Source organism: Lethenteron reissneri, chromosome 61 (assembly GCF_015708825.2).
Source record: "Lethenteron reissneri isolate LAM-NWPU_2019-01 chromosome 61, ASM1570882v1, whole genome shotgun sequence".
NCBI classification, from domain to species: domain Eukaryota; kingdom Metazoa; phylum Chordata; class Hyperoartia; order Petromyzontiformes; family Petromyzontidae; genus Lethenteron; species Lethenteron reissneri.
The window spans coordinates 3,044,767-3,063,506 of record NC_083839.1 but is presented as its reverse complement, the minus strand read 5'-3'; the positions used below and the strand labels follow the sequence as shown (position 1 = coordinate 3,063,506).

The following is an 18,740-nucleotide window of genomic DNA, read 5'->3' as shown; positions in this document are numbered from 1 at the left end:
GTTGCCACGGGTCGACTGACTGCGATGACCGAGATGAGTGGCTGATGCACCACCTGTGCCCCCTACTGTGCCAACTTGATGTGCTTTAGCCACAGATACACACACAGACACACACCGAGATGCATACCATACACAGAGATACACACACAGATGCGTGCGGAGATGAACAGCGCTATAAGTATAACCCGTAAAAACAAAGTTTTTCACTATAAATCCTTTATATGCGTGGCAGCGAACTTACTATAAAGGATTTAAAAATATATTCGCCTGTGGAGGACGCGGGGATCGATCCCTCGACCTTTGGCATGGGAAGCGAGGGCGCTGCCAACTGCGCTACTCCGCCACGGCCTGCGGAGGGGTTACGCTCTGGGCTCTTATACTGTGACGTTCAGCCAAAGCCATGAATGAGTTCTATTTGAATATATGTAAAATATTTTTTTTTTGCCTAAAAAGTGTAAAATTTTGGGAATTTTTTTTCACGAACATTAATTGTCTGGCACAACGAGTCTGTGTGGAAAATGTCAGCTCGATTGGATCACGGGAAGTGGGTTAAAAAACGACCGAAAGATTTGCACGGTCGTAAGCAAGCAAGCAAGCACGCAAGCAAGCAAGCAAGCATGCGAACTTAATATAAAGGATTTAATAAATGGATTACACTGCAGTCAGTGGATCGGCAGGTCCAGTGAGGTGGGATAAAGTGTGGGTACATCCGACTTCCGCTGAGAATTATGGCAGCCGGGAGGAGATCTTTGGGGGGGGGGTTATTGGAGTGGAGCCCCCACCCCTCCTCCCCACCAGCAGCGGCGTAAACAAGCAATTGCAGGGCTGCACCTCTATCTGTTTTTATGTTCGCGTTGGCAGTGCCGGATTATTCTAGCAGCACAAGTAGCTACATATGTAGTGGCTACACATGTAGTAGCTCCTACATATGTAGTAGTATGTACATATGTACATACTACTACATATGTAGTAGTAGCTACATATGTAGTAGCTACGGGTCCCGCTCTTTCAAAGGCCCCGCGCTAAATGCTTTCAAGCTATCAATTCCGGTTCAGTGATTCTGCACTTGCTCTATTACTATAGTACTACACCGCCTTCGACTTTTAATGAACGACCGGGTGTTTAAGGTTAGCGATCTGTCGTATTATCTGGCTGTATAGCAAGTGAAAAATTACAATTACTTTACTATGCAAGTAAAAAAAATTGTGTTTTATTTTTTACATAGTTTAGGCCCCTTGATAACATCACATGCTAGAGGCCCCGCAACTTTGCTTCATCCGGCACTGCGCGTTGGCCGCGTTCTGTCACCCGCAGGGTCGACGTTCTGGTGTCTGCTCGATATCGTCCCCATCAAGAATGAGAAACGGGAGGTGGTGCTCTTCCTTGCCTCCTTCAAGGACATCACGGAGGCCAAGCTGCTGGCCGTGCCAGGGGAGAGGCCCCATCCCGGTGAGGCAGCCGGGTGTGGGATTGTGAGCGGTGTGGGATTGTGAGTCAGCAGGGATTGTGAGGGAGCGGTGTGGGATTGTGAGACAGGGGAGTGGGATTGTGAGCGGTGTGGGATTGTGAGAGGGGTGGGATTGTGAGTCAGCAGGGATTGTGAGGGAGCGGTGAGGGATTGTGAGCGGTGAGGGATTGTGAGAGAGCGGTGTGGGATTGTGAGTCAGCAGGGATTGTGAGTCAGCAGGGATTGTGAGTCAGCAGGGATTGTGAGTCAGCAGGGATTGTGAGGCAGCGGTGTGGGATTGTGAGAGGGGTGGGATTGTGAGTCAGCAGGGATTGTGAGTCAGCAGGGATTGTGAGAGAGCGGTGTGGGATTGTGAGTCAGCAGGGATTGTGAGGGAGCGGTGTGGGATTGTGAGAGAGCGGTGTGGGATTGTGAGTCAGCAGGGATTGTGAGGGAGCGGTGTGGGATTGTGAGTCAGCAGGGATTGTGAGGGAGCGGTGTGGGATTGTGAGAGAGCGGTGTGGGATTGTGAGTCAGCAGGGATTGTGAGGGAGCGGTGTGGGATTGTGAGTCAGCAGGGATTGTGAGGGAGCGGTGTGGGATTGTGAGAGGGGTGGGATTGTGAGTCAGCAGGGATTGTGAGAGAGCGGTGTGGGATTGTGAGAGAGCGGTGTGGGATTGTGAGTCAGCAGGGATTGTGAGTCAGCAGGGATTGTGAGGGAGTGGTGTGGGATTGTGAGTCAGCAGGGATTGTGAGGGAGCGGTGAGGGATTGTGAGGGAGCGGTGTGGGATTGTGAGTCAGCAGGGATTGTGAGTCAGCAGGGATTGTGAGGGAGCGGTGTGGGATTGTGAGTCAGCAGGGATTGTGAGGGAGCGGTGTGGGATTGTGAGTCAGCAGGGATTGTGAGCGGTGTGGGATTGTGAGTCAGCAGGGATTGTGAGCGGTGTGGGATTGTGAGCGGTGTGGGATTGTGAGCGGGGTGGGATTGTGAGCGGGGTGGGATTGTGAGTCAGCAGGGATTGTGAGGCGGCGGTGTGAGATTGTGAGACAGGGGAGTGGGATTGTGAAAGGTGTGGGATTGTGAGTCAGCAGGGATTGTGAGGGAGCGGTGTGGGATTGTAAGACGTCAGGGTCTCTTCTTTACGATATTAGGCAGCCACTTGAGCTACGAATTTTAAAATCTCGATTGAAAACTCATTTCTTTTTAACTGCTTTTTTGGGCGTGTTTAGTTTGTTGTCCTCCCCCTGCACCTCCGATTAGCACGGTTGGCTACGTATGGCGCGAAGGAAGTTCAACATACACACATAGACTCACACAGAGAGCCATAGACTCACACAGACACCCGAAGACTCACACAGAGACCCATAGACTCACACAGACACCCGAAGACTCACACAGAGACCCATAGACTCACACAGAGACCCATATACTCACACAGAGACCCATAGACTCACACGGAGACCTATAGACTCACACAGAGACCCATAGACTCACACGGAGACCTATAGACTCACACAGAGACCCATAGACTCACACAGAGACCCACAGACTCACACAGAGACCCATAGACTCACACATAGACCAATAGACTCACACAGAGATCCATAGACTCACACAGAGACCCATAGACTCACACAGAGACCCACAGACTCACACAGACACATAGACCCATCGACTTACACAGAGACCCATAGACTCACACAGAGACCCATAAACTCACACAGAGACCCACAGACTCACACAGAGACCCACAGACTCACACAGAGACCCATATACTCACACATAGCCCCATAGACTCACACATAGACCCATAGATTCACACAGAGACCCATAAACTCACACATAGCCCCATAGACTCACACATAGACCCATAGATTCACACAGAGACCCACAGACTCACACAGAGACCCATAGACTCACACAGAGACCCATAGACTCACACAGACACAGAGACTCACACAGAGACCCATAGACTCACACAGAGACCCACAGACTCACACAGAGACCCATAGACTCACACAGAGACCCACAGACTCACACAGAGACCCATAGACTCACACATAAACCCATAGACTCACACAGAGACCCATAGACTCACACAGAGACCCATAGACTCACACAGAAACCCACAGACTCACACAGAGACCCATAGACTCACACAGAGACCACACTCACACAGAGCCTCGTAGACTCACACATAGACCCATCGACTCACACAGAGACCCATAGACTCACACATAAACCCACAGACTCACACAGAGACCCACAGACTCACACAGAGACCCACACTCACACAGAGCCTCGTAGACTCACACAGAGACCCATAGACTCACACAGAGACCCATAGACTCACACAGAGACTCATCGACTCACACAGAGACCCACAGACTCACACAGAGCCTTGTAGACTCACACAGAGACCCACAGACTCACACAGAGACTCATCGACTCACACAGAGACCCACAGACTCACACAGAGACCCATAGCCTCACACAGAGACCCACACTCACACAGAGCCTCGTAGACTCACACAGAGACCCACAGACTCACACAGAGACCCACACTCACACAGAGCCTCGTAGACTCACACAGAGACCCACAGACTCACACAGAGACCCATAGATTCACACAGAGACCCACACTCACACAGAGCCTCGTAGACTCACACAGAGACCCACAGACTCACACAGAGACCCATAGACTCACACAGAGACCCACACTCACACAGAGACCCATAGACTCACACAGAGACCCATAGACTCACACAGAAACCCACAGACTCACACAGAGACCCATAGACTCACACAGAGACCACACTCACACAGAGCCTCGTAGACTCACACATAGACCCATCGACTCACACAGAGACCCATAGACTCACACATAAACCCACAGACTCACACAGAGACCCACAGACTCACACAGAGACCCACACTCACACAGAGCCTCGTAGACTCACACAAAGACCCATAGACTCAAACAGAGACCCACAGACTCACACAGAGACCCATAGATTCACACAGAGACCCACACTCACACAGAGCCTCGTAGACTCACACAGAGACCCACAGACTCACACAGAGACCCATAAATTCACACAGAGACCCACACTCACACAGAGCCTCGTAGACTCACACAGAGACCCACAGACTCACACAGAGACCCATAGATTCACACAGAGACCCACACTCACACAGAGCCTCGTAGACTCACACAGAGACCCACAGACTCACACAGAGACCCATAGACTCACACAGAGACCTTTAGACTCACACAGAGACACAGACTCACACAGATACCCATAGACTCACAAAGAGACCCACAGACTCACACAGAGACCCACAGTTCGTTATCCTTCCCGCCCGCACCTCCGATCAGCATAGTTGGCTCCGTACGGCGAGAAAGCAGTTCAACATACGTAGTGGACGTCCCTACAGGTCGCGCCGCTCCCCTCCGCCCTGCGCGTCTCGCCGCGTTAATCGGCGTGGTGATGGAGGGAGGAGGGGGGAGGGGGGAGGGGGGAGGGGGAAGAGATTCGTGCCGCTAATGACGTGCAATAGTTTGATTTAAGTCCTCTCTCATTACGCGCAAAGTGAAAATGGTTTTGAAATAATTCTAGATTAGAAGCTTTCGTGACTGCAAGGATTCCTATTCTTAGGTTTTTTTCGGTAAAGTCACGTAGGTAAAAAAAAATTAATTAAAGTAAAATAATAAAAATCACGACGTTTCGGAGGCAACACAAGCTTCCGTCTTCAGGTGGAACCGTCACAGCCACGAGAGCTGTATCAAGTGAAGTGGTATCTCTTGTAATCTCTCATTTACTTGATACAGCTATCGTGCTGTGACGGTTCCTCCTGAAGACGGAAGCTTGTGTTGCCTCCGAAACGTCGTGATTTTTATTTTATTTTACTTTTATTAATTTAATTTTTTTACCTACATGACTTTACCGAATAAACCTAAGAATATGGGTTTGAAATATCCCAGCAGGGAGGCGGGGGGGGTTGCGTGCGTGCGTTTTTTTTTTGTTGTGTTGGCCGCGCTTCTCACATTATTTAGTTTTTTTTCGTCGACGAAAATTTTGCCCCCCCCCCCTCCCCCGTGGATAATTGTCATCGAATTGATTGTCTTGGCTGCTGTTGTTGTTGTTGTAATCGTTGCAGGTTTCTTTTGTTGCATCGTCACCGGCTCGGTCGATCCGATTGTCACCGAGCTTGCCCGGCTGTCTGGGCCACGCGAAATAAAATATAAAATAAATCACGAGAATTGTTTTTATTTCGCCGCGATTCGCTGCAAGCCTCAGGTCAGGAAATCTTCGCGTTCGCAAACTTCGCCGAAAACAAAATATTATTAGCCGCAAAACTTGAGAAAGCATCGCGTTGGGTCGATTTTGTCACGAATTTTTTTTAAAAATCAGACGGTGTGGAAAAGCGTAAAGCAGTAAAGGTGCCAATATTTGACCGGCAGGCTGGCGCTGTTGGTTAACACGCGCGCCTCGCAGCAATAGGAACCTGGGTTCGAGTCCCGAATTGGGGGGCCTTTGAACGTAGACTTTGTGCGCTCTCTCCCATATTCTGCAATGCGGGTTTCTCCGGGTTCTCCAGTTTCCTCCCATCGATGAAAAAAACAAACATCAACAGCAACCGCCGTTCCCCACTAGGTTAGCGGTGACGTCACCGCGGCGCTCGTGCCAGGCTAGGTGCACTTTAAGGCCATGCGAAGTGTCGAACGCCCGTTGGCAGGAGGTCACGGCACAGACCCAGCAGGTGCCACGGGTCGACTGACTGAGGTTGACTGAATGAAATTAACACAGAACACACGCACGCAAACACACGGTAACGCAACCGCTACCAGCCAAACATCCCAATGTGATAAAAAATGTCGCCGCAATGTTTACTCGATTGGTGTTTACGCACGGAGCCTCCCACTGCGGAGAAAACCCTTGGCAGGACCCTCCTGCAAATGACTCTTGAGACTCGGTGACGCTTCTCCCGGGTAAACAAGCCTTCTAACTAAAAAAAAGAAACATTTTATTCAACGTAACATAGTCTTCTATATCCCAACTCCGCTCAATAATGAATTCGGTGTAATGTGCTCGGCACGGTTCATCAGTGAGTCACGCGCAAAATTGCAAACCTCTCGGCATCTTAATTGCACGGCAATTTGAATTCGAGTCGCCCGCTCGTCTTCCCCGTGGTTCCGCAAACGTCGCATGTGTTGTTGTGATGAGGGTTGAAAGTTCCCGCAAGAGGTTTATCGTTCGAGGGAAACTCTGGTGAGTCGGCAGAAGGCATCCGGTGAGAGGTGGTGTCACGGAAGAGCCGCAGTGGCGAGGTGTTAACTACCTCGCCTGGTATACAGGAGGTCGTCGTGGGTTCGATCCCGAACCCTGACGCCTGTTGTCTACTTGAAGTTTGCGTGTCTCTTTCTCTCCGTGGTGAGATGTTAACTACCTTGCCAGGTATACAGGAGGTCGTCGTGGGTTCGATCCCGAACCCTGACGCCTGTTGTCTACTTGAAGTTTGCGTGTCTCTTTCTCTCCGTGGTGAGATGTTAACTACCTTGCCAGGTATACAGGAGGTCGTCGTGGGTTTGATCCCGAACCCTGACGCCTGCTGTCTACTTGAAGTTTGCGTGTCTCTTTCTCTCCGTGGTGAGATGTTAACTACCTCGCCAGGTATACAGGAGGTCCCGTGGGTTCGATCCCGAACACTGACGCCTGTTGTCTACTTGAAGTTTGCGTGTCTCTTTCTCTCCGTGGTGAGATGTTAACTACATTGCCAGGTATACAGGAGGTCGTCGTGGGTTCGATCCCGAACACTGAGGCCTGTTGTCTACTTGAAGTTTGCGTGTCTCTTTCTTTCCGTGGTGAGATGTTAAGTACCTTGCCTGGTATACAGGAGGTCGTCGTGGGTTCGATCCCGACCCTGAGGCCTGTTGTCTACTTGAAGTTTGCGTGTCTCTTTCTTTCCGTGGTGAGATGTTAAGTACCTTGCCAGGTATACAGGAGGTCGTCGTGGGTTCGATCCCGACCCTGAGGCCTGTTGTCTACTTGAAGTTTGTGTGTCTCTTTCTTTCCGTGGTGAGATGTTAACTACCTCGCCTGGTATACAGGAGGTCGTCGTGGGTTCGATCCCGACCCTGACGCCTGCTGCTGTATATTTGTAGTTTGCGTGTATCTCTCTCTCACCGTGGTGAGATGTTAACTACCTCGCCAGGTATACAAGAGGTCGTCGTGGGTTAGATCCCAACCCTGACGCCTGTTGTCTACTTGAAGTTTGCATGTCTCTTTCTCTCCGTGGTGAGATGTTAACTACCTTGCCTGGTATACAGGAGGTCGTCGTGGGTTCGATTCCGACCCTGACGCCAACTGTATATTTGTAGTTTGCGTGTATCTCTCTCTCACCGTGGTGAGATGTTAACTACCTCGCCTGGTATACAAGAGGTCGTCGTGGGTTAGATCCCAACCCTGACGCCTGCTGTTTATTTGGAGTTTGCGTGTCTCTTTCTCTCTCTCGCGCTCTCATTATCACAGTGGCCAGGAGATGTTGACTACCTCGCCTGGTATCGAGGAGGTCGTGGCTTCTTTTCCCACTCTGATGCATGTACATTTAGACTTCGCATGCTTTCCTTGCGGTCGCGTGGATTTTTCTCCCGATTCCTCCAGTTTTTCCCTCCACATTCATAATCAACGTGCGTTTAGAATATTTGGCTGCTTTTAAGTTCCCGCGTGATAAGCCGCTTCCTTGAGCTGTCATCTGTGATGGCCAGGTCGCTTCTGAAAAAAACAGCTATATAGTAGCTCAGTGAGCCCTACCTCGTAAAATAAAATAATCGAATTTTAGTTTCACAGATGCAAACGGTGGGACATCGCATTGAATCGAATTCTTTTTGACGCCATGAACGAGAATTATTTCTTTCGATTTAAAGCTTTCGTGACTGCAGGGATTCGTATTCTTGGTTTTGTCGGTAAAGTGATTTTATTATTTCCCTTCTACGTGACTTTACCGAACGAACCATGAACGAGAAATATTTCGCTTTTTCATGGCTGCGTGGGTTCTAGCGGCCAGTACCGCTCAACTCTCCGTGTCGTTTCTGCGCAGTGCACATGTCACGTCTCGTCGTGAACAGCTCCATCCCCACGGAAGGAGCTCCCAGAGCGTCGAGAGAGACGACGGGGACATCAATGCGCGCTCCGACCTGAGAGCGCACCAGGGATAAAAAATGTAAAAAAATTTGCACGAATTTTTATTGGCGGCGCGATTTTTTGAGAAAAAAATTTTATATTTGAAAACACAAAGCGTGGACTGGCAGCAGTGTCCCTACCTCGTACGTGTGACGGCTGCTTCCGCGCGCGCGCGCGAGAGACATTCAATTAAAAAAAAACGCACCAAAATAGAATTCGCTTACTTCCCCGCAACGGAATCAATTAAAGCAATTGCTCATCCGTCCGTGGGGGTGCTAGAAATGAACGCGAAGATTTCAACGCGCTTGGAATTTTTGTTCAATCGTTTATTCGTTATTGTTCTTTTTTTACGTTCAGCAAAGTGGTGTATAGAACACAGCGGGGCTACGTGGGCGTCGAGGGACGTGTGGACATCGGTTCAATGCTTGTCTCGAACACCAAGCAGTGGGGGGGCGGTGGGGGGGGGGTGCATCGGCGGGCATGAATGACGGAGCGACAAGCGAGGAGAGTGGGGAACGCGTTTCGCTGGGCTCGTTCATCGAGTGGGAAGAAGCGATGGGAATGAAAGTGGCGCGCGCGTGCCGAGCGGGTTAATGCGTCGTGAGATCTGGGGGGGGGGGGGGCTGGAGGGGGCAACGGCCTTGGGAAAGTCCTTCATCCAGCTGTGGATTGATCATGGCTGCTGCTGCTGCTGATGATGATGATGATGAAAGTGGCGAAGACGCACATCCATCTTCGCTCGTGAATTGATTTTTTTTTGTAAACAAAAATATTTCTCAGCTGGGTAACAGTCGAGTTTGTTTTTATTATTTAATGCATAACACCCGCCGATGAAAAATGAAGAATCGCACGTTTTCATAAATGTGTCATGTTTCCATGGAAACGTAGCAGCAACGGATACCTTATTGATGTCCGTATTTGTATACGTGTTGGTTTAGTTTCAGTCGTGTTTATATTTTGTGCTCGTCCTTTGACGATACGTCGATTGAAATCGCCTGCCATGCCCCGTGCGGTCTTAATTGATTGTGTTCACGCTTACGGTGACTTTCAGACCGCATTCCATTCTCTTTCTCTCCCCCCTCCTCCATTCCGAGCCGAGATGGATTCGTCCGTCTGAACAACCGCCAGTTGCTGTCCGTGGTGCTGACGTTCAGAAAAAAACGCCACTTTTTTCAAAATTTTCTTGCTGTGGTTTTCACACCTGATGATGGTTGCTTGCGTTGCAATGGAAACGTCGTGAGAATTTTTTATTTTATTATTTCGCTTATACGTGACTTTACCGAAAGACCCAAAGAAATATGAATCCCTACAGTCACGAAAGCTTTAAATCGAAAGAAAAAAAATGTTTAAATATTTCAGGCGCGGGGGGCGGAGAGGTGGAGGAAATGATGTGCTCACTGTCCCCGCTTACGTGGGGACAGCGAGCCTGAGAGTTTCAATGGGGGCCAAAGTGAGGGGGGGGTAGCAAAGTAACGGGGGCGGATAAAGGGACTGGGGAACGGGGAAGGATAGAGGGGAGGAGTAGAGGAGGGGTAGGGGAAGAACTTGATAAGCCACCGTTTCGTCGAGATATCATTTGTGATGGCGAGATGGCTTCTGAAAAAGAAGCTGATCGCTCTGTGGGCCGTATCTGGTTAGGAACAAATGTTTGTTTCGCTTTATCTGCACATATTTTGTAATTGATGTTGGCATTTCCCTCTATACTTTACACTCGTTACGTGTCATTGTGTCGCTCGTTGTCACGTTCTCACCCCGTGCCCCGACTGGAGACCGCTGTGAAATAAGGGAGATTCACTGCCCATCGGATTTCTCCTCCTCATCCGGCCGCGTGGATGAAGATTCTAAAATCTTGACTTTAAGCTTTCGTAACTGCAGGAATGCATACTCTTTGGGTCTTTGGATAAAGTCTCGTAGATAGAAAAAAATTTACCCGTAAAAACAAAGTTTTTCACTATAAATCCTTTATATGCGTGGCGGCTAGAGTCCTCTCGTTCTCTGGCTTGAGATGGCTGCCACCTATGGGTCAGATTATTGCCTGCCACCACTAAGCTAATTAAATATAATTATTTTTTTCCTAAAAAGTGTAAAATTTTGGGGGAAAAAATTTCACGAAAATAAATTGTCACGCACAACGAGTCTGTGTGCAAAATGTCAGCTCGATTGGATCACGGCAAGTGGTGTTAAAAAACGACCGAAAGATTTGCACGGTCGTAAGCGCGCAAGCAAGCAAGCAAGTGAACTTAATATAAAGGATTTAAAAATACATTCTTATTTGATTATTCTTCTATCTACGTGACTTTACCGTAAGACCCACAAAAAGGATCAAGATTCTCAGTCTGAACTTGCGAACCTTCACACCCTCTGATCACCGGGGCCCGTCAACCCCGTCTGAGCCGTGACGTGCGCTGGCCAGGTCCTGTTTGTGCGTTACGTGACCCCCCCCCTGCCTCCGCTGCCCCCCCCCCACTGCCCCCCCCCTCCCCGCCCCCTCCAGAAGACGCTAGCCGGCGGAAGAAGCGGCGGGCGGTTCGCCCGGCGTTCATGTCAAGCCGGCGCAGAAGCCGCGCGGTGCTCTACCACCTGTCGGGCCACCTGCAGAACAAGGAGAGCAAAGGCAAGCTGAAGATCAACAACGTGAGTGTGGAGGCGTGGGGGGGGGGGGGGGCTATGCACGGTGATTTACACCGTACAGGGTGGGGTGGGTGGGTGGGAAGGGGATTGTTGCAACCGCAGCGCTGTGATGGTTACGGCCGCTGGGAAGTTCGCGCTCGTTACGCACGCGCGAGCGAAGCGCTTGCCGCAGACGGACCACGGTGACCTCGCTGATTGCGTCAAGGAGCGTTGGGCCATCACGGGAACTCTGGTCGTCCTTCCCCCCCCCCCCCGCACCTCCGATTAGCACGCCTGGCTACGTACGGTGCGAAAGAAGTTCAATATACATACATAGACTCACGCAGAGATCTATAGACTCACACACAGACCCATAGACTCACACAGAGACCCATAGAATCACGCAGAGACCCATAGACTCACACAGAGACCTATAGACTCATACAGAGACCCATACACTCACACAGAGACCCATAGACTCACACAGAGACCAATAGACTCACAGAGACCCATAGACTCACACAGAGACCCATAGACTCACACAGAGACCCATAGACTCACACAGAGACCCTTATACTCACACAGAGACCCACAGACTCACACATAGACCCACAGTTTGTTGTCTTTCCCCCCGCACCTCCGATTAGCGCGGCTGGCTACGTACGGCGCGAAATAAGTTCAACATACGCACATTTAATTTGCAATCCCAAATAAAATAGTGGATTAAACACCACCTCCCCCCCCCCCCCCTCTGCACCTCGTCCCCACATCTGTCTATTCGTTGTTGTCTAAGCTATATTTACACGCAAGCCCGTCAACCGCACGGCAGCGGCGTTGGTTCAATAACAAGCAATCCGTGCACCGGCTTTCGACATCCGTCGCCTGAATCACCACTGGTGTTGTGTGTGTGTTGTGTGTGTGAGCCGCTCGGTGTTCGAAGGCACAGGGGATCTGTAAGAATGACAAATCCGCTCGATGCGCGCGCGCGTGTGTGTGTGTGTTATTTTATTTGTCGCTGTTCTTTCGGTAAAGTCACGTAGAATGGAAATAATAAACTAATAAAATACAACATAATAAATTAATTATTGTAGAATGGAAATAATAAAGTAATAAAAATGAAACATAATAAAATAATGACTTTACCGAAAGAACCAAGAAGATGAATCCCTGCAGTCACGAAAGCTTAAAATCGAAATTTGTTGCTGTTCTGTTTGGGTACATCCCACCCCCTCCCCTGCCACGTTCCCAATCGTCGCCCCTACGAGGGGAGGTAGGGAGCAGGGAGCCCAGTCCCCTTTGGCTGGTCCTTATCCCGAGGGCAGCTGGCCCCTGGGTTTATTGCTCGCAGGGAGGGAGCTGTGTGTGTGTGTGTTTTTCCCCATTCTGAATCGGGCTATTGTGTGTAAAAAAAAATAGATATACATGCCTGTCAAGCCCTTATCAGCACCCTACCTTATTACAGACCAATTCAGACAGCATTGGTCACCCGGGTCCCTTATACATCTCAACGTTCACCCTACAAAATCCCATCACAAGGGAGGAACACAAACAAATAGAAAAAAATGTTCGCCCGTATTGAAACGGCGGTACGTCGCATGGACCTGAAAACTCAATTTCCCTGTACAAGAATACGGGGTAAACCGTGATGGGTTCTTTCGCGCGCGCGAGAAAGAGACGCTCCGCGGAATTTTTTAAGGAGCGTTTCCCAGACTCGGAATCAGAATAATAATTTTGACTTGGAGGAATCCGATGAGCTGCAAAGCTCTTTCTCGCCGATGTCCAGTGGGCGGTCGGGTCAGCAGCTTCAGCAAGTTCTGCTTTATATTCTTGGGTTTTTTTCGGTAAAGTCACGTAGGTAAAAAAGAATTGAAATTAAAATTAATAAAAGTAAAATAAAATAAGAATAAAATAAAAGTCACGACGTTTCGGAGGCAACACAAGCTTCCGTCTTCAGGTGGAACCGTCACAACACGTTTGTTGCATCAAGTGAAAAAAAAAGAATATGAATCCTTGCGGTCACGAAAGCTTCAAATCTAGAATTAAGTTCTTTCTTTCTCCTTTCCGCGCAGAGGGTGCTACGCGAGCAGCTGGTGCTGCCGGAGTACAAGGTGGCGACGGTGCAGAAGTCCAGATTCATCTTGCTTCACTACGCCACCTTCAAGGGTAACCCAGCGCCTCACCAGCTCTGCCCCGAGGCCGACAGCGGCGCTAGTGGAGAGAGACGGAGAGAGACGGAGAGAGAGCGAACGAGCGGCACCTGCCAGGGAAAAAAACTTGACACGTTGGGCGGAGTATAGACTGGAGTGCGCTAGCCAATCAGACGCCAGCACGACCGCTAGCCCAAACAAACTAGCCAACCAGACGCTAGCTCTATCACGAGCCCTAACAGACTGGCCAATCACACGTTAACTAGACACTAGCTCTATCACTAGCCCTAACAGACTGGCCAATCACACGTTAACTAGACACTAGCTCTATCACTAGCCCTAACAGACTGGCCAATCACACGTTAACTAGACACTAGCTCTATTACTAGCCCTAACAGACTGGCCAATCACACGTTAACTAGACGCTAGCTCTATCACGAGCCCTAACAGACTGGCCAATCACACGTTAACTAGACACTAGCTCTATTACTAGCCCTAACAGACTGGCCAATCACACGTTAACTAGCCACTAGCTCTATCACTAGCCCTAAAAGACTGGCCAATCACACGTTAACTAGACACTAGCTCTATTACTAGCCCTAACAGACTGGCCAATCACACGTTAACTAGACACTAGCTCTATCACGAGCCCTAACAGACTGGCCAATCACACGTTAACTAGACACTAGCTCTATCACTAGCCCTAAAAGACTGGCCAATCACACGTTAACTAGACACGAGCTCTATCACTAGCCCTAACAGACTGGCCAATCACACGGTAACTAGACACTAGCTCTATCACGACCCCTAACAGACTGGCCAATCACACGTTAACTAGACGCTAGCTCTATCACGAGCCCTAACAGACTGGCCAATCACACGTTAACTAGACACTAGCTCTATCACGAGCCCTAACAGACTGGCCAATCACACGTTAACTAGACACTAGCGCTATCACTAGCCCTAACAGACTGGCCAATCACACGTTGACTAGACACTAGCTCTATCACTAGACCTAACAGACTAACCAATCACACGTTAACTAGACACGAGCTCTATCACTAGCCCTAACAGACTGGCCAATCACACGTTAACTAGACACGAGCGCTATCACGAGCCCTAACAGACTGGCCAATCACACGTTAACTAGACACTTGCGCTATCACTATTCCTAACAGCCGACCGGAGCATCCTCCTGTGCTTTGCTATTCTTATTTTTTTGTCTTCTTCCCTCGATCACTCGTATTCTTGACGCTTCTTGAAAAGACGTTCCAGGCTTGGGGAGATTCCATTGGGCGGTTCGCGCTGCCTGAAGTGAAGGTCATCTCTTTATGAGTGGTAAATTTAGCCAGCGGTTTAAATTGTAGCCAAGAGGCTAGAACCGTCAAGCGTTTAGTCAAACGCTCGCCGCGACTGAATGTTTGCCGTTGGGGGAGTGCGTTATTCTCCCCACCAATATTGTCAGGTCGGCCAATCGGTGACCTCGGTTAATCTTGTTATGTAGACACGGATAGCCAATTGACATACCGCGTCAACCCATTCGGTTTGCTCCGTATTCTGGTAAAGGGAAATTGAGTTTCCAGGTCCATACGGCGTACAGCCGTTTCAATGCGGGCAACAAAAATGTTTGTCTATTTGTTTGTGCTTCTCCATTGTGATGGGACTTTGTAGGATGAACGTTGAGATCTATAAGGGAACAGGGTTACCAATACGGTCTGAATTGGTCTGTAATAAGGGTTGACAGGTATGAAAAAAGCACCATGTTTGGTTCATATTCTTGGTTCTTTCGGTAAAGTCACGTAGGAGGGAAAAAAAATTATATTTATATTATTTTATTATTTCCCTTCTACGTGACTTTACCAAAAGAACCAAGAATATGAATCCCTGCAGTCACGAAAGCTTTAAATCAAAATTGACCATGTTGGGTGTTTCTCAGTGCACTGCTTTAACAGCGTTACCAAATAATTGTCGTCGGAATCTTCGTTCACACTCGTTAATTTAATTTTGTCTCGTCAGTCAGCCACGTGTTGGTCTTTGGTACGAAGCCATAGTCTCGTGGTGATGGCGGTGACGGTGGTGATTGTAGTTGTGGTGGTGGTGGGGAGCGGTAGTGTAGCTGTTAGCGTGCTGCACTACGAACCCGGCAACCCGAGTTCAATTCCAGCCCACAGCCAACCTCAGTGACGTGAAATAGAAACCGGTTCCTGGGCCTCCCCTAGGTCTACTCCAGCCTCAAATGAGTACCTGGTGCGGTGTGGAAACATCGTCACTGGCGGTCGGGCGTGGTGCTGGCCACCCACTCCGTCGTGTGCCGTTCCGGCCTTCATAGATGCTACTTGCTAACAGCACTTGCCCCAACAGTCTGTCAATGTTATACGGGGGATCTTTGTTGTTTGTTGGTGGTCGTGGTGTTGGTGCGCAGTCATGGTCTGGTGGTGCTGGTGGTGGTGGTGCTGGTGGTGCTGGTGGTACTGGTGCTGGTGGTGCTGGTGGTGATGGTGGTGCTGGTGGTACTGGTGGTGCTGGTGCTGGTGGTGCTGGTGGTGCTGGTGTTGGTGGTGGTGGTGCTGGTGCTGCTGGTGATGCTGGTGCTGGTGGTGCTGGTGGTGCTGGTGGTGGTGGTGCTGCTGGTGGTGGTGCTGGTGGTGCTGGTGGTGCTGGTGGTACTGGTGCTGGTGGTGATGATGGTGGTGCTGGTGGTACTGGTGCTGGTGGTGCTGGTGGTGGTGATGGTGGTGCTGGTGGTGATGGTGGTGGTGGTGCTGGTGGTGGTGCTGGTGGTGGTGGTGATGGTGGTGGTGGTGTTGGTGGTGCTGGTGGTGATGCTGGTGGTGGTGCTGGTGGTGCTGGTGGTGGTGCTGGTGGTGATGCTGGTGCTGGTGGTGCTGGTGGTGCTGGTGGTGGTGCTGGTGGTGGTGGTGCTGGTGGTGGTGCTGGTGGTGCTGGTGGTACTGGTGGTGCTGATGGTGCTGGTGGTGGTGGTGCTGCTGGTGGTGGTGGTGCTGGTGGTGCTTGTGGTGATGCTGGTGGTGCTGGTGGTGCTAGTGGTGGTGCTGGTGGTGCTGGTGGTGGTGGTGCTGGTGGTGCTAGTAGTGGTGCTGGTGCTGGTGGGGGTGCTGGTGGTGCTGGTGGTGGTGCTGGTGGTGGTGGTGGTGGTGCTGGTGGTGGTGGTGATGGTGCTGCTGGTGGTGCTGGTGGTGGTGCTGGTGGTGCTGGTGGTGGTGGTGCTGGTGGTGCTGGTGGTGCTGGTGGTGGTGGTGGTGGTGCTGGTGGTGGTGGTGCTGGTGGTGCTGGTGGTGCTGGTGGTGGTGCTGGTGGTGGTGGTTCTGGTGGTGCTGGTGGTGCTGGTGGTGGTGCTGGTGGTGGTGGTGCTGGTGGTGCTGGTGGTGCTGGTGGTGGTGCTGGTGGTGCTGGTGGTGGTGCTGGTGATGCTGGTGGTATTCGGGGGGTAAGAAGTCAAAGTCTTCATCACGATTGGTGAACTTCATCCTCTGGCGGCCACCGTCGGCTAAAATAAACCAAAACGCTTCGCTGACGAATATTTTTTTGGTGCTAATTTCAATCAACGGAAATTAACACCCCGATCCTCACACGTGACGGCAGGTTCTCAGAAACACAGGCGGAATGATAATGAGGTCGGTCTTATTTTTAACTCGACTAGAAAAGTGCCCAAAAAGGATTTCCTTTTAGTGCACCAACGTAGCAACCAAGTACATGAGAATGCCTATAATGAACCGCTGTGCGGGACCCATTTTCAAGATAAATTCGTGGTCGGTGCGGCAAATGCCTGCTCCGCTTAGGAAAAAAGATATACTCCATATAACACTCGACTCATTTGTCAATCACACACCGTGGCTCGTAAAGGAAAAAAAAGATATATAAAAGGTGACATTTTGAGCTAGTGCCCTTATTCATAGCACACGTATAGGGGAGGCATTTCTGTCAGAGGGGCCTATGAAAGCCTCTCTATGCGTACGATAAGATAGATAAAAGAACTGATTGAGGTTAAATGAAGGGGTGAGACTGGCTAGGGTTAGGAAACGTAACACGATTGTGCCAAACCGTTCCTAGTTCAGCACACCGGTTGTGTGTTGGAGAGTAAACCCACTACAACATTTACGATTATAGTGTATAGTGTAGTGTATAGTGTAGTATACTAGTTCAGCACACACCGGTTGTGTGTTGGAGAGTAAACCCACTACAACATTTATAATTATAGTGTATAGTGTAGTGTATAGTGTAGTGTATAGTGTAGTGTATAGTGTAGTTTACTAGTCCAGCACACCGGTTGTGTGTTGGAGAGTAAACCCACTACGACATTTACAATTCTAGTGTCGTGTATAGTGTAGTGTATAGTGTAGTGTATAGTAGTGTAGTGTATAGTAGTGTAGTGTATAGTAGTGTAGTGTATAGTGTAGTGTATAGTGTAGTACACTAGTTCAGCACACCGGTTGTGCGTTGGAGAGTAAACCCACGACGACATTGACAATTCGAGTGGCGTGACGTTTCGCCGGTATAATCACAACAACAACCAGCATCATCAGGAGGACAGCCAGAGTTGTGGAGTAATGCTCGTTGCGGTGTGATGGGGTTCAACACCACGTGACGGATCGAGACGCGCCAGTCGGGCCTGCTCCAGATGTCTCCCTCTCAACATGGAGAGGGAGAATGAATAAGTGAAGTTGACGAGAACAGTAACCGTGCTAGTAGCGATACAAGAGTGACAAGGAGGTGATGAGTGACCGGAATGATATTAGCGCTGGACCGTCAGTCAACCCAAATGTCGAGTGGTGGCGCAGTGGTTAGCGCACTGCACTGTGGACTTGGTAGCCTGAGTTTGATTCCCGGCCACGCTAACATCGGTGACAAGCGCGGTATGTGAACTGGTCCTTGGCACTCACCACAAAGACAAAAGATCCCCCAGTATAGCCTTCAACAGACTGTTGTGGAAAGTGCTGTTAGCGAGAACCTGTGAAGGCCTGCACGGCACGCGAGGGGGTGGGTGGCTAGCACCACGCCCGGCCGCCTTTGTCTCCCCAGTGGCGGTGATGTTTACTACACACCGCACCCATCCCAGCAACTTTTCCCGGGCCTTTATCCAGCAGTGGATTAACAGCAACAAACATCTATGAAGAACATTAAAGGCATACAATACGATGCTTGCTTCTGTTTTTCATCGAATCTCAAATCGGAGCAATTGCTTGATTTCTCGTTCCTTCTGGAACACGTGGTCTGCCTGGTGGATAATTGCAGAAATCCGCGACTGATAAACGAGGGCACATTTTTTGTTTTTTATTCACGATCAACATTATTGAATTGACAAAAACAAATGAGAGAAGCCACCCACCT

The 18,740-nt window shown here is 49.9% G+C and overlaps 1 protein-coding gene across 1 annotated transcript in view; it reads left to right on the top strand.

Annotated features, from left to right (window-relative positions):
• Nucleotides 1–18,740, top strand: part of LOC133358246 (potassium voltage-gated channel subfamily H member 8-like) — a 94,296-nt gene that overhangs the window by 27,280 nt on the left and 48,276 nt on the right. Inside the window, exons 3-5 of the mRNA XM_061576488.1 lie at nt 1,315–1,449; nt 11,129–11,268; nt 13,314–13,407. Of these exons, the coding sequence (XP_061432472.1) occupies nt 1,315–1,449; nt 11,129–11,268; nt 13,314–13,407 (369 nt within the window). The remainder of the gene's footprint in view (nt 1–1,314; nt 1,450–11,128; nt 11,269–13,313; nt 13,408–18,740) is intronic.